The sequence below is a fragment of the Helobdella robusta genome, assembly GCF_000326865.2.
Source record: "Helobdella robusta unplaced genomic scaffold HELROscaffold_3, whole genome shotgun sequence".
In the NCBI taxonomy this organism is placed as follows: Eukaryota; Metazoa; Annelida; class Clitellata; order Rhynchobdellida; family Glossiphoniidae; genus Helobdella; species Helobdella robusta.
Window position 1 is genome coordinate 2,578,150 of NW_008704501.1, and position 15,476 is coordinate 2,593,625.

Below are 15,476 nucleotides of genomic sequence, written 5' to 3' on the forward strand. Positions count from 1 at the left end.
CTCTTCACGTACCCACCGGCTCCGGCTACTGGGGGCATCACAGTTACCAACGAGGATTTGTTTTGTCTTAATGAGGGGGAATTCCTCAATGACGTCATTATTGACTTTTATCTCAAGTGAGATTCTGTCGATCAATCATTTACGCTCTGTATGCGTTATCTTTATAACTTTAAACGCTTCATTTGTAATATACTTCATTATCGACGTAATAATATAAAAAATAGGAATCATTATTTTTATATTTAGAAATTTGCGACTTTATTCAGTCAAATATTCTTTGTTGTAATTTTTAAAAATGTTGATTATTCAGTGAGAATCCTTAGGGAGTCTTATAAACTTGTATTCAATGAACAGGTACCTAGCGACGGAAATGTATCCTGAAAAATTTCAAAACGCCCACATCTTTTCATCATTTTTTTATCGACGTCTCACGCAAAAGATCCTGAAGAAGTTTGATGACGACCAGTTCGCCAACATGAAGTTTGCATATTTTCAATGAATTCTTTCGTGTGTGCAGGTTCACGTGAACAAATCGAACCATTTTTTGCCATCTATTTGATCCTCTTCATTGTTCTTGTAGCTAATTATAATTGACGGCCCTTATTCGCAACCCAGAAGCAGCTTTTCAAGCGTTTGCCTTCTATTTTTTATTTCTGTCAGAAAAAGACGCGCTGTATTTGAACTTTAAAAAACTATTATATATATTCTTACCATTCAATCTCATGATGTCATCGCATTACCCTCATTCAAACTTCCTCAGAGTGTAAGTCTTTTTCATTTATATAGTTAAATACACCGTAGCAAGTGGCAATTATCTTTTTGGCATCTTTCGCCTAATTTGCACCTAATTTTTTATCAAATAACTTGCGATTAATTGCCTAAATCTAAAATTATATATAATTATTTTATTATAATAAAGGGCTTAGGCAAGCACTTTGTTTTAAAACTTATTCTTTTGATACTTTTGAACGTTGCTGCTTACAAAACGCTATAAAGAATAACATTTTTAATATATTTGTATATATATTCGATGATGTTATATATAGTGAGCTTATTGTGTTCAAACGTCTCAACGTTCAAACTTCTCATCCATCGCACATCTTAACGCTAGCATCCAACAGAGACGACACGCACACGTCAGGACATGGACCCGACATGTTGACTTGTTCTCCAAAGATTTTGTTGTCGTTCCCGTCAATGAGAGGTTGGCACTTTTCATGGTTTCACATTTAACTTACTGCTTGCTAGTTCTCTACCACAGCTTTCATAATTAAACACTTTTGCTTCAGCTCACATCTATTTACAAGTTCTTTAGTTTCAAATTTGAAAATAATAAAAGTAACTCATGTTAAAAAAATTTAAATTGCAGTTATTTAGACTTTGTTAAGCGACTACGTGGGTGCTTTGTCAAACTTTTTGCTATGCTGTTATCATATAATGCTGGAAGAATTAGTAAAAAATAATTTTGAATTTTCAAATTAGTGTTATAACTCCTGCGTCGTTGCAGTAACAAATAGAAGCTTTAAAATTTTTTGTGCGGGTGAATTATCATTATTGAAATTGGGTAAACGTTTTAATTGATGCTGACAGTGCCCACTGGTTTCTGGCCATCATTTGCTTCCCTGGCTGCAACAACATCGAAATCATCAAAAGTAACGAGCCGCCCACCCCTAGTTTATGCGAGGTTAACATTTTCTTCCATCAAAACGTCGTACTTTTAATTTATTCTTTACAGAAGTATTTATATAAATAAATACAGTTAAAATATCAAATTTTTAATTTATTTTACACAGACGTAAATTGTTTGAATGAAAGTTGTTGACGATTTATTATAGTGATTGATTGATTGAATTGAATTGGATTGGTTTGTTAAATCAGTCGATCGTTTGGCTGGTTGGTTGGTCAGTCAGTCGGTTGATTAACCAGCCGGTTATTCGTTATTTGATAAGCTCTACTAGTTATTACACAACTATTCAGATTTAAAATGCGTTTTGTTTATCCGATTAATTGATTTAAACAGAAAACAACGAAAGCTCGTGGTCGCAAAAGCAAACTACCTGCCGTGAACAACCAGAATATTATCGTTAAGAAAATGTAAGGCTCTTTAAATTAGTATCTAATTAATTAATTAATTAATTCATTAATATCTACGTCCTACCTCGGGAAACCGGGTCTCTGGACGCAAAACGAAGATTGATTGATTGAAATTAGCATCTAAGCAACTTTTTGGTTCTTTCGTTTACTTGTTTATATGCAGATTTTGAAAGATGGAGTAATACTATTCCGTCTCCAAATTTTGCGCTATTTTATCGTTCACTATTTAATCGTGTCACTTGATGAATATTTCATTACTGTGACTATGGTTTCTTTGTTCCATTCAAGATTATTGTGTGAACTGATGAAAATAAACGCGTGGGATAATTTTTTTTTCTTTTTGCAGGCCATGCATCCTTATATTTGATTCATTGGTCGGTCCTGTTCGAAACTCTGGTTCTGTAATAAAGCTTCTGAGAGAGTATGTAATATTTTTGTTTTTCAACACAGATATTTTTACTCTAATAATTCCATAATTTTTGTAAAGATATTTACAAGTAGAGTGGGACATGAAAATGAGGGCAGAGCATGGCAGCCGCATATTCAACAAAGATACCATGAGAGGAGGTTTCCCAGAGTGTCCGCAGCAGACAAATTACAGCGATTGCGGTATATACATCCTACAATATGTTCAAAGTTTTTTCACGGTTGGTCAATTTTCAATTTATTCATTTGAGAAACCTGTGCATCTAAACGTTGATTTTTGCAAACTAAAAATTATAGCGCTTCATTGGATTTCATGAATTTTAAATTATTTTTCAGAAATTTTTAAGAACTTCGAGTTTTGCCTATATATATTTATTAATTTAATTATGAGTGAAGGAAGAAACTGTCAGCGTAAAAAAACATTTTGAATACTCGGATATTGCATCCTCGACATTTTCAAAATGATTTCTTTACTATCTTTCGACCAGTTTTCAATGTTCTTGTATTTGAAGATGCTTTATGGCCAAACTGATGCTTGAAATGTTTTCAGGCTGAATATTATGCAAATCATTGCATTAAGGCTGTAATATTCAATGTTGAATGATATCAAAATTTATTATTAAATTAATAAACAACTAAATTATCCTGTAATATCATTCAACATTGAACAATATTACACTGTCAAGAAACAATTTGACTATTTCCAATTTGCACTACTGATTTATAATCGTTTGCATTAACGAAAACTTACAAGAAATACTGAAATTGAACAAAATTGAAAAACATTAGAAAGCATGCGTTCAAATTGGAAGCTGCAGAATTTTATTAGCTGGGATCCTCTTAAACATTGTTAAACTGTACCATTTTAAAATTTCTAGTTGGTTGTTGCATTTACAATTTAATATCAAAATCAATTTAAAATCGGAAATTATAGCATAGTTTTGTTAAGAAAAATTTAAAATAATGAACGAATAGGATGACTTAATAAAATTTTATTAATTACAGAACCCAATTGAAAATTATACATTCCCCATCAAGTTGGCCAAGTGGTTCGACGAAACCATTGTATGCAAAAAAAGAAGTCAGCTACAACAATTAATCATGAAAATGCAGGTTATTCATAATCCATCTTTAGAGTACAATCCTGAAATAGACGGATGCAAAATAAATGCCAGCGAAGATGAAAAGACAAACGATTGTAACGATAGCCAAGAAACTAACGACGCCTAGCTAACATTCACACTAAGCCGCTTTGGTTGACTGCTCATAGTTTACGTACGAATTTTTAATTTATCATAAGAATGTCTATCGACTAATCATTCGGAAACATTAATTTTTATCTAAATTATAAGCGTAGTCGTCGTAAAATGTGCTGCGATTTGTAATTCTGCAGACTGGACTTTGTAATGTTATTTGTGATTTAATTTCTTTCAACATTGCAGTATCTTTTAAACATCAGTAAAATATTTAAAGAAACATTTTTTATATATCATTGTTAAAAAATTATCTAGGATGTAATTTGTGTTGTTAAGGATAGAATATTAGCCGAGTAGGTTGATCGTTGTCTTCAATTTCTGATGAAGTTCGTCGTTTACAGTCGTTTCTTTGGACAATTCGACTGTTGCGGTGCTCTGTTTATTATTGTTGTTACAAAGATATTGTTAATAATGGAAATTTACACTATTATGTACCAAAATGCCATTATGACGATGCACTTTTTAGAAAAATATTTAAACGGTGCTATACAATTCAAACTAGCATGCAGTATCAATAACGACAGTTGACCTTTTCTTGAGATGTCTTATAGAAAAGCTTTTGTGAAAAGTTGGATTTACACACAAAGATTTACGGTAATACAATTATGAAAATTTCCGGTACTACCGATATTACTACCACTTCCAGCGCCAATACAATTTTCGCCATTTTCTCTGCTTACCGCCAAATCATACAATGCAGCTTTACAACGACTGCTGCCGACACCACTTTTTTTAAAGTATAATTGAATGATAACATTAATGTGGCACTTGCAAAACGAAAGTTTGCACAACGTTGTACAGTGAAATCATTCAAAAAGCGCAAATAAAATGATTCAAATGAAAGACATTAGTACTCATACCAATTTGTTAATCCTCGAATCTACTTCTTGAAACCATAGTAAATCCATATAACGTACAAGCTCTTGGTTGAAAAACGCATTCAAGTTGGAAATTATGTCGCTCATGTACCTAAAAAACAAAACAAATGCATCCAATATTAAATTTGTGTATTACTGTTTTAGCCAAAGATTAAGAGAGTTTGGTCAAATCAAAATACCGATGTTGAAAATAATATTCCAATTAGTAAAGTTTTTATGCACGTATATAAAGGACTTAACTCTTATGTAAAACTTGCAAAAACTTCACTGTACTAGCACTGCAGTCATTTGATCTAAAAATGTATGCAAATGAACTGTGATATATAAAAGCAAAGTTTTTACATCAATACAGGCCAGTGTTGCTCTTAACCCAAGAAAGGTTTGAAAATATGAATACAGGGCGTTTCTATGCCATTGTACAAGTACATCGTACAATATAAACTACTTTACTGATAATGAAATCTGTGACATCAAGTCAGTCTATCTAACATTTCGAAAATAGGAAGATATAACGAAAGATAATTCAAATAATTCAAGATAAGCACGTCCTATTATAAAATCTGTCCGCCAAGAAATTAAAAAAATAGATAAAAAAGCAAAAATACGAAAAATAGTGTTAACTTGTACTATTATATATAATTTACGTAATATTTAGTTAATAATAATTTTTCATAACTGCCCAACCAGGTCTCCTGGTCTAAGGAAAGAATTTTTGCAAAATTTTCTTTAAATTCTCTCATGTAATATTTAGCGCTATCAGCAACACTCGCATAGCTCACGTGAATATGTGAATCCACGAATCACACAAGGAAGTCTTTTTCGCAATCGAACTCAGTCATTGCAAAACGGAGAACCTGGCGCTTTTAACCATTACGCCATTCAAAAATGCAATATTTTAATTGGGTTTTTGAGTTTTATTGAGCATTTCAATTACTTTCAATTTTCTTTAACTCTATGGGTCACATCTCACATGAATCAGCTCTTCCACAATAAATTTTCATTTAATATTGTACGTCTCAAAACCGTGACGTTCGTCTTCCGCCGACATCGCTTCAACTCGACTTCCCCTCTTCCCTTTGGATGATGAAATAGAAAGGTGAATATTTTTAATTTTATAAAACATAAACATGGGTCTTGCGATTTTGTATTATTATCATCTGCAAAGTTTAGCTCTTCATAACCTAGATGTTGCACCGTTGTGTTTGTCCAAAATATTATAAGCACTCGTCAATAATTCCAATATTTGGAATGTGAGTCTAGACTATTCATGATTTCTAATTATTCAACGCCATTGATAGCGTTAAATTCTTTCCTTCCTTAGTTTGAGATTAAGGTTATAATTGAAGAAACTCTTATCGCTTTACGAGCTATTTCTAACCTATTATGTGGGATAAAAATCTGGGTCAAGATTATCGGCGGTCATGCTGCCAAAACGTGTTTTTCAATCTCTGAACTGAAAACTCATACTATGGTATTTGAATCTGAATGTGTTTTTTTTCATTAGTTATCCAACCACTTATATTAAAACCTAGATTTTGCAAGCAGGGTTTACAGTGCCACCAGCATATCTTATGTTGGAAGGCCACCTTAATGTATAAGCAATTTTGAGCAACTTAATCAGAACAATCATTAGTAAACCGTAAACCATATTGCAGTAAAAAAAATGCTGATATTCTTTTATCTTTCTTACCTACATTACGAACATCATATTAATAATAATATAATTAATGAGTTGTTAATTTAAACATAATAGGGGGATGAAATGAAATATGAAATTGTATAAAATTATATATTTTCATAATATATATATATATATATATATATATATATACAAAATGTGCGTGTGTACAATAGAGTTGAATCATTTACTTTTGACTAGAAAAATTAATCTTTAGTCCACCAGACTTCTTTTGTAAATGTGGTTGCAGAGCATTTTTAATCCTAACGAGTTCCGTGATATGTTCTAATAAGGTTTTCATCTGATTTGTATCTTCTGTAAAAAAAATTTACAAGTATAAAAAACCCAACAAAAAACTGAATTTGTAAACATAAACATAATAAATAAAAATAAGTAATAATAATGAAAAAATAATTAACTGAATCATAAAAAAATATACATTACCAAATAAGCTGAACAATTCTTCTGTATTACTTTTTAACTTGGTCTCCAAACACAATGCCTAGATTACAGTATTAATATAAGTCATTTTTATATATGTAATTACAAAAAAATAAATATAAATGAAAATATAAAATATATATTTTTATATATATATATACTTTATATAAACATATAAACATATTGTGACCATGTGTTTAAACATCTCATCAAATTCATTTCAACAAGAATATCTAATTTAATTAATCAGTTTTACGTCAGTGCTAGAGTTACTATGTCTGCATTCACCAGAGTTGTTACTCCATGTGACATTTAATTTTATTGCTGCAAAAAAAATGTTAAAGTTACTCTCATATTCCCTTTATACTAACCACATCTCGTTCATCTAAGCACTTCTAGGTACAAAACAAGCTTAAAATTTGTAAATAAAACCCAAACTAATTTGTAATAGAAATGGGAAATGTTAATTAAATAGATAGAATTTGATATCCATATGGCATATAGAAACTTTCAAATGCAACTATAGTTGCATTAGTGAAGAGTAATCATTTCTGAAGTTAAAACATCTAGTTAACAAGTAAGTTTAAATAAACAGTCAATAAGTAAAATTATAAAAAAAAATCAAGTTAGAAATTTACTGTTTGCTTTTTACTCGTTGAAGTTCTAAGCAGCTTAATAACCCTCTCAGAATCTTTAAAAATTGACGAGGAACCTTCGTTGGCAAAGTTGTCGTTGAGCTCCTGGTTAAAAAATAAAAATATAGATATTTATTTTAAAACGTAATTTGAGTCAATTTTAAACCCAAAAAATATTATGAAACTGTCAGACACGAAAATAATGACCCATTAATTATTATCCAATAATTATCTATTTAATTGACTTATTTGACAATAAAATAAAACTGGCCAGAAAAACATTTAACCAATGACTAAATTTTGAAAAAAGTATTAAATTTATAAAATACGCATTTACTAAAAGAAAAAAACATTTGTCAAAAATTTTTTTAAAAGATTTGACTTAGACAATTAGAAATTTGTTGTTTTCTAAATTTTAATCACGTAAGATCATTCTTCTTTCATTGTTCATTAAGATTTTTGTTTAAGTGGCAAAGGAAGTAATCACTGAAAAGCATGTTACACAAGACAAGCAGATCATTTCTGATGTTGAATATTACTTAAAACATTTTTGCCTCTAAACTTCAACAAGAATGGATAGATCAATCCCTTATTAATACTTACAAAGTCAATACAATAATTTACTTTGGTACTTCTAATAAAAAAATTAAGTCACAAATCAAACAGTACATATTGAAAACCACTTCCTGTCCCACTCTTCAAGTTAGGGAAACAACTGGCAAAGCTTCCCATTTGCTAGATTTATATAATAAAAACTTTATAAAAAGAAGTTCATAGCAGACATTACGTTTTAATTTTTAAAGATTTTTTTAGCCTTTATTTTGTTTATCCCTTTCTTTACATTACCACATATAATGCATATTTCATATGTAATAATTTAGTTTTAAAAATTCAAGTTTCATTATTTCATTTTATTTATGCTATTGCTTTCCAATGGCATGTTGCTATTGCTTGCCAATGGCATGTTTCTATTGCTTGCATGAACCAGGATTTGACAGACATGAGACATGACTTGACTTTCAATTCAACCAAATCAAAATCATAGTTTGATAGTTTCATTTATTTTATTTAATTATCATAGACGATAAAATAAAATATAATAAATAAAGATAAGATGAAAGATCTGATCCTGATGCATACCATTTTATTTTATTTTGATTTGAAAAGGGAATGTTCTCCAATTTTCGAGGTAACGATTCGCCTGTCCAACTGTTGATACGAATATTATTTTATTTATTTATACAACACCCAAATGGATTTTTTAAAAATTCTGTTCACTTAACTTAAAGCTCGAAGCTTAGAACGATTTTGATAGTTTTAAGAATTTGTAAATAGCGCTTAATGTAATTTACAAAAATAATAATCTATGGAAGGCCACAATTTTTTAAATTCAAATTTCAAAACTGACCATTGACATCACATAACTATAATAACATAACGATTGGCATATTTAAGCATACCGCTGCTAACGGGCAATAAGCATATCATGCATGTGTGCCATTAAGTTATCGGAATCCATCATTAATACACCGCCGGTTGATTGAATTCAATGAAGTAAATGGTATGATTTTTCTGATTGAATTCTTCAACGCTCATATTTTCAATTACACCAATCTTCCCTGACAATACATAAATCACTCTGACTATTCAGCAACATTACCAATTAAAAATGAATGGACGCCAACTTTGCCAGTTGAAAAATATTTCTTCCAAAGTGACTCATGCTCTCTACTACTATACCAATATTTAAAATATTTAATCCAAAAAAGTTAAGAAAAAGGCTAAAGGTTTATCACACTTATTCTAGGTTCAGAGGAACCAACAACACACAACCAGCGTACATGAATGAACACATGCTAGACAACGCATCCCACAAGAAACATTTGATAGGCGGAGACCCTTTCGTCATATTTGAATCCGGTCACTGCAAGCACTGTGAAACAGCACCAGTTTTTCTGCTGTTAAGAATGTGCCACTTCTCTGAACTAAAGAATAAATCTTGGTTTCAGTTTGCGGATGACTTGGCCATTATCTGTCATAGTCTCTAGGGTACTAAAAAAACAACAATATTTTGTATAAAGCCAGTGGCTGATCAATTTTCAGAATTAAAGCAGCCAAAAATCCATTGTGCATTGGGTCAGAGTTGGAAAATTTTCTATGGTTATCAATGTCGAAGTCGGAAAAATTTTAGTTCGACTCCGTACCCTGCTAAAACTCCATGTTGCCCAGTTTTTAAATAATTCAAAAAATTTTCTAAGTTTTTTCAAAGTAATCTATGCTAAGATTATTATATTATCAGTTAGATCAATAATTTGACCTTAATGTTAAAGTTCCTTGAAATTTCATTGCCATTTCTTTGGAATTTTGACTTTCGTTGGTTTTAAGTTCAGTTTTCATTCTCAGTTTCATGTGACAATTGTTTGTGGTTGCTGTTTTTTCATAATTCTGAGTTCAGGCTCCGGTGATGGCGATGATGACGATAACAAATAACATGCTGGCCTTCGTCCTTCTATCTTTAGGTTGGCACACCCAATTTTGGTCTTTTTATTTACGTTTGTGTCAACTTCTTGAATTTTATGATTGTGAACCAAAGCTAGAGGGTGGAAGAGGAAATGGAGTAGTAAGAGAGAGATAGAATCTGTCTCTTGCTCTATCCATCGAAAAGATAAGGATGCATTTCTTGGTATTCTCACTCTAGACTCTACCCTCCCGTTTTGCTTTAGTAATATTATATATATAATATAACTATTTTTATGAACAAGAAAGGCAAGACAACAAGGAACAAAAATCAAGAGTAGCATTTTTACATGTGCAAATATTTAATATAATATATATATATATATCACTTAGATTTTGATTCAGCCTAAGAAATTTGTTTTTTATTTACAATACTGAGACTCGCAATAGAAAATATCATTTCATCAACATTTCTATTTGTAATGTTCTAAGAGTGAGAATGTTGTTAATTGTTAAGCTACAAAGTGATGTGAATTTGAAACAGAAAATGTGTTTTTTAATGATAATAGGCTAGGTTTAAGTTTAAATTTTAATTTATTTGGAAAAAGTGAGGTGGTGTCAATCTGAAATAATCTATCTATAATGTTTTTGTACCACTGAATGACAAGTTTCATAATACATTGTAAAACTATGTGCTTGTTGAAAATGGAATTAGTAAATTGTGATATCATGGTTTTTTCTATTTAGTAATATGCTCAATGTTTTATTACTTTTCTAAATAAAGACAGTTTCAAATAAATAATCATCTTGGGCTTGTTAAATTTTACCCTATATTTAAAGAACTCTTATTAAAAATTTTCTATGTCATTATTGTTTCAAATAATTTATGTCTAAGTTATACCAACCATAGCTTTGTGATTAATTTGGAAGGGTTTTTAAATGGTGGTGATGTTATTAATTCTAAATTTAATCAAAAAATTTAGTCACAGATAACCAAACTTCTGTTTTGAATTATATATTTACAATACAGTCAAATTTTTAAGAAGATGAGCTCCTAGAGGCTTTCGTAGATGTTCTAATGACGATAGAATTTGATAGAAAAGCTGTTTATTAGTTATTTTGTAAGGAGGTATGGATAGAAATCTGAAATCATTTGAGTCTGCTTCAGAAACATTTCATGAAAAGAGATTTCAAAGTCAAACATTTTAAGAGATTAAGAGAGAGTATGTTTATTTGTTAGAATTCAAGTTCTAACAACTGAGTGGTAATTAAATTAATTCTCTTACATTATGTAATCATTCATTTTTTAAATTTTAGTTTAAAGACTTTTTTGCTACGAAGATTAACAAATATATTACAAATGCTTAATAAAAAAATGTGTTTGTTCGATGTCAAAGAAAATGAATTTTATAATAATATTTGTAGTTGTAATTTTGGAAGCAAAGGTAACTTTAGTACCCCCTGGAGAGATGACAACTTCTGCTACTACTCATGAGCCAACCACCACCACAACCTCATCCAACCAAACTACTTCTACTTTCCAGCCCCCAACAACCACTGCCAAACCACCAAGTGTTGTGTACCATGTAAACAATTCCAAGGAAGTTTGCATTTTGATGTCTGCTGATGTTACGATCGTTTTGTACGATAAAATCGTTAGTGAATTTTTTAAAGATAATTTGTTGTGCTAATGAATAAATACACATTTTATAAATGTTATTAATCTGACAGGGAATAGGATGTTAATTGATTGTACGCTAAATGTGGTTTATGTAATTAAACGTTACAGGTAAACAAAACCAAAGAGGCTCCAGTACAAAAAATTGATGAGGTGTCTGGTGATTGCGGCCCGGCTAACTCATCTGCTCAGTTCATTAAATTAACATTCTTCAGCGACTGGTCACTGAAATTTGTTTTTGCGCAAGTTGATAACAAAAATTATCGCACTAGTGAGGTCAGGTTGGAATATGACACACAGACGTTTCCTGCCGATGAGTTGCCGTTTAAAATAAATTCGTCAAGTTAGTTAAAACTTTAAAACACTCTTTTCTGAACGAATGTTCTGTTGATGTAGTATTATGTTAATTTGCATTATTATTAAATGAGTTTTTGTTTTCTAAATTTTAATATTCATAATTTTCAAGATCTATTCCTTCTTTTCAAAATAAAACTGCCAGACTCATTCTCAGCAAGCGCTTTTTCTTTAGTTCTTCCATTCTCACTCCCATTTTTCTGTCACATTATTTTCAAAATCCTTTCAAAATTTTTTCAAAATTCTACCAACACAAACTCCAATTTGTCTTATATAACTTTAAATTTTGCCATAAAGACGCCAGTCAACCAGCCAGATCACTTAATTTTCTTAACATCCCTATTTTCAAACTTTAGTTTGCAGGCTTTGGATTTTGCTATGCCAATTTGAGATAGGCTTGCCTCTCTTAATGTCTGCAACTGCTTCAATTTTGAAATGTTAAAAACAACCAATAACTTTACTATCCCTTTGTGCATGCACATATTGTACACACTCAATCATAGATTTATAATGCTTCTTAATTTATATGAGGTTTATCGAAATGGATTTGGCTTATTTTTTCATTTTTTCAAGAAAATGTGCAAATGTTGTGTGTTTTCTATTTGAAACTTCAATCAGAAAATTGTTTGATAGGTCAAAAAAATATTTAATCTTAATATTTAATTTTGCGACAGTGACTCTAAATGTAACTGATTATGGTAATTTGAATGGACAAGAGTACATTTGTGATGCCGGACTGGAGTTATCTGGAACCCTCCCAGCCTGGAACACCACCACCATCACTGCTATTATCAAGAACATTAAACTGGAAGCTTTCAGGCATAATATAACCACTTTAAATTTTAACACTAATGGAGGTATACAACTTTTTTGCATTATTTTCATTATATTTTCACATAAACTAATTTTTTGCTTTTAATTTTTATTAGTTTCTTTCGGTGTATTTTATATTTTATAAACAATTTTATTTTCATTCAACTATTGTTTTAATTGGTAGTTTCATTGCTTCTTATAAGAGCCATTATTTAGGCAAGTTGTTCTTTTGTAACAAAGTGCTAATGTAAATTTTTGTAAAATAAATTTAGAAATTGTCACACGTTAGAAAGATCTATAAATTGTTTCATTTTATTTGGAAAATTCTTTAGAAATTGTTGATTGAATTGATGTACCCTACACCTAAAATTGTATTGTTACAGTGAAGAATTGTGCATCAAGTGATTCAAATACCTTGATTCCAATAATTGTTGGATCAGTGCTGATTGCTCTGATCATCATCGTCCTCATTGCTTATCTCATCAGTCGCAGAACAAGAAGAACTGGCTATGAATCTGTCTAATTGAATAATTTCTAAAAATAATTTAACTCTGAACATGAATTATTTTGAACGCTTTTAAACATTTTGTGTCATTAATATGTAAAGTTGAAACGTGTTGTGTTAAAAATTTTATTGACTAATCTTATTTGGATTTTTTCATCTTTTCACGAATTATGGATCTTGTTTAATCCTTTTAATCAATACTTTTTAATAAAATTGCTTTATGATAGTAACAATTGTTTATTTATTTATTAAGAATATCAATAAAGGCTTTTCTGGAACAGTTTGCTGTTCATCATCCATCAACAATCATCAATTGAAATGTTTAAAAAGCTATTGAAACAGCATCTGTTCGAACAGGCCTTTGGTGGCCGTGCTGACATTTGTATATCCGGACGCCTCTGACGCTATGCGCATGGCGATGCACAAACGACATTATTATTATTATAAACATATGTGTATGTATGTTCATGTTCCTCACAACATGCTAAAGCCACGTCGACGAGTGTCGAAACCATGTTACCTCGTGTTTAAACCATGTAACCACGTGTTTAAACCATGTTACTACTTGGTGAGTGGAATTGATTAGTCATTTCGGAAAAATCAATTCTGATTGTTGAAACCGTTGAAATCACGTGTGACGTATCAAAATCACGTGGTGAAGTGTTAAAACTATGAGGTCAATTAAGAAAAATACACTTGGATTTGAAAAAAAATTTTCTTAGCCCAAAAAACGGCTTTAGTTTAAAATCATTGAGGATTTTTTTGCGTAACTGTCGATTAAAATTTTCGAAACAAACAACTTAATTAATATTTAATACTTAAACCAGTAATAGTTAAGTGGAAGATGTCGATGAAAATTTGAATGATATTGAAATTCTCTATATTATGTTTATTTCAGTTGTTTAATCGAAAATTTAATACTGTATAAAAATTAGTTTTGGTTACGGTCGAAACTGAGATAAAGGCTGAAGTTTTGGCTGCGGTTTCGGCAAAAAATCCAGTTTTGATCGATGGTTTGGTGTCATTAATGATTACATTCATGATCTTAAAGTCTGGGTTAGGAATTGGGAATATGACTAAACTATTTTTTTAGTTTTCTATATCTACACACGCGTAGTAACAAATGATAAAAAATTGAGGTGTATGATTCATTCAGCTATTCTAGGTCATTTTGAAAAGATTTATCTATCAGGTGATTACAACACCTCATAAAACTTAAATTGAACTTATCAGCTTGTACTTAAATGAATACGAATTTTTAAGGTATATGCCGATTTTTGCTTGGCAGGTAGTGAAAGTGAAAGTTTTATCAAATTCTTTTCAAATGTTATATTCGTTTTTTCTTTTTATTAATCTCCAATTAGCCAGATTTGTTTGTTAATGTTCCACTTTTTAAAAGTGCTTTCAATAACTTCTCAAGAAAGAGTCGAATTCACTGTAAATATCGCCACTATTGCTCTGATCCAACCATGATCCAGGCCAAATCTTAAATAAGTATATTCTTTCTTACAGTTGTTTATGAAACTGCCTACGAAAAGCTTATTGTTATTGCATTCTTGCATATTGCACATATATATATTAGATTAAGACTGTCAGAAATATAATTATTGATGAAAATCAAGCATGTCCGCGCTAGTTAGCTTCCTGTTTAGAAAAATTGTTAAAAAATCGAAAATAAAACAGTTTACAGAAAATTTTAGTAAGGAAAATTGCAAAGACAAACTTTAAATTGATTATAGCCGTGTAACCGTTTTTCTTCTGTTGTTCTCAATAATTCTACTTCTAACTTCTCTACTCTTACTTTCGGGGTACCTCAGGGTTCTATTCTTGGCCCTCTTCTATTTATACTTTATACCTCTAAACTACCTCGTATTATTAATAACTTTTCTTTCTCTAGTCAACTATATGCTGATGATTCTTATATTTATACTTCTTTTCCTCCATCTAATCTCAATAGTGTTCTTCATAATCTATCTCTATGTCTTTCTTCAATTATTGCTGGGTCTAACTTTATGTGTCTTAAACTTAATCCTTCTATATTTGAATTAATTTGTTTTAATATCTTACCTGATTCTAAAACTCTTGATGTCACAAGTTTCGTAGTTTAGGCTTTATCTTTGATTCTAGTATGTCTCTTTCCTTTCAGATTAATAGTGCTGCTAGAAGCTCTTATTTTCATCTACGTATAATAAAAAACTCTTTTGCCAAATCTGCTTTTGCTTTTTCTGGCTCTTTTCTCTGGAACTCTCTACCTACTTCCC

The 15,476-nt window shown here is 30.5% G+C and overlaps 3 protein-coding genes across 3 annotated transcripts; all 3 read left to right on the top strand.

The window, feature by feature from the left end:
* HELRODRAFT_143979 (hypothetical protein) lies at positions 1-1,627 on the top strand (the record flags this gene model as incomplete). The annotated part of the gene is made up of 4 exons (XM_009021163.1): positions 1-116; positions 355-425; positions 1,051-1,204; positions 1,591-1,627. Coding segments are annotated over 4 exons (378 nt in total), but the record flags the coding sequence as incomplete, so codon positions are not given.
* Positions 1,628-2,438: 811 nt separating this feature from the next.
* Positions 2,439-3,636, top strand: HELRODRAFT_152590 (hypothetical protein; the record flags this gene model as incomplete). The annotated part of the gene is made up of 3 exons (XM_009021164.1): positions 2,439-2,515; positions 2,582-2,741; positions 3,526-3,636. Coding segments are annotated over 3 exons (348 nt in total), but the record flags the coding sequence as incomplete, so codon positions are not given.
* A 6,236-nt stretch (positions 3,637-9,872) lies between these two features.
* On the top strand, positions 9,873-13,233 carry HELRODRAFT_161224 (hypothetical protein; the record flags this gene model as incomplete). Its single annotated transcript, XM_009021165.1, has 5 exons — positions 9,873-10,028; positions 11,410-11,520; positions 11,655-11,886; positions 12,572-12,754; positions 13,094-13,233. 5 exons carry the CDS (start codon positions 9,873-9,875, stop codon positions 13,231-13,233), a joined length of 822 nt encoding a protein of 273 aa, XP_009019413.1.
* Positions 13,234-15,476: the final 2,243 nt, after the last annotated feature.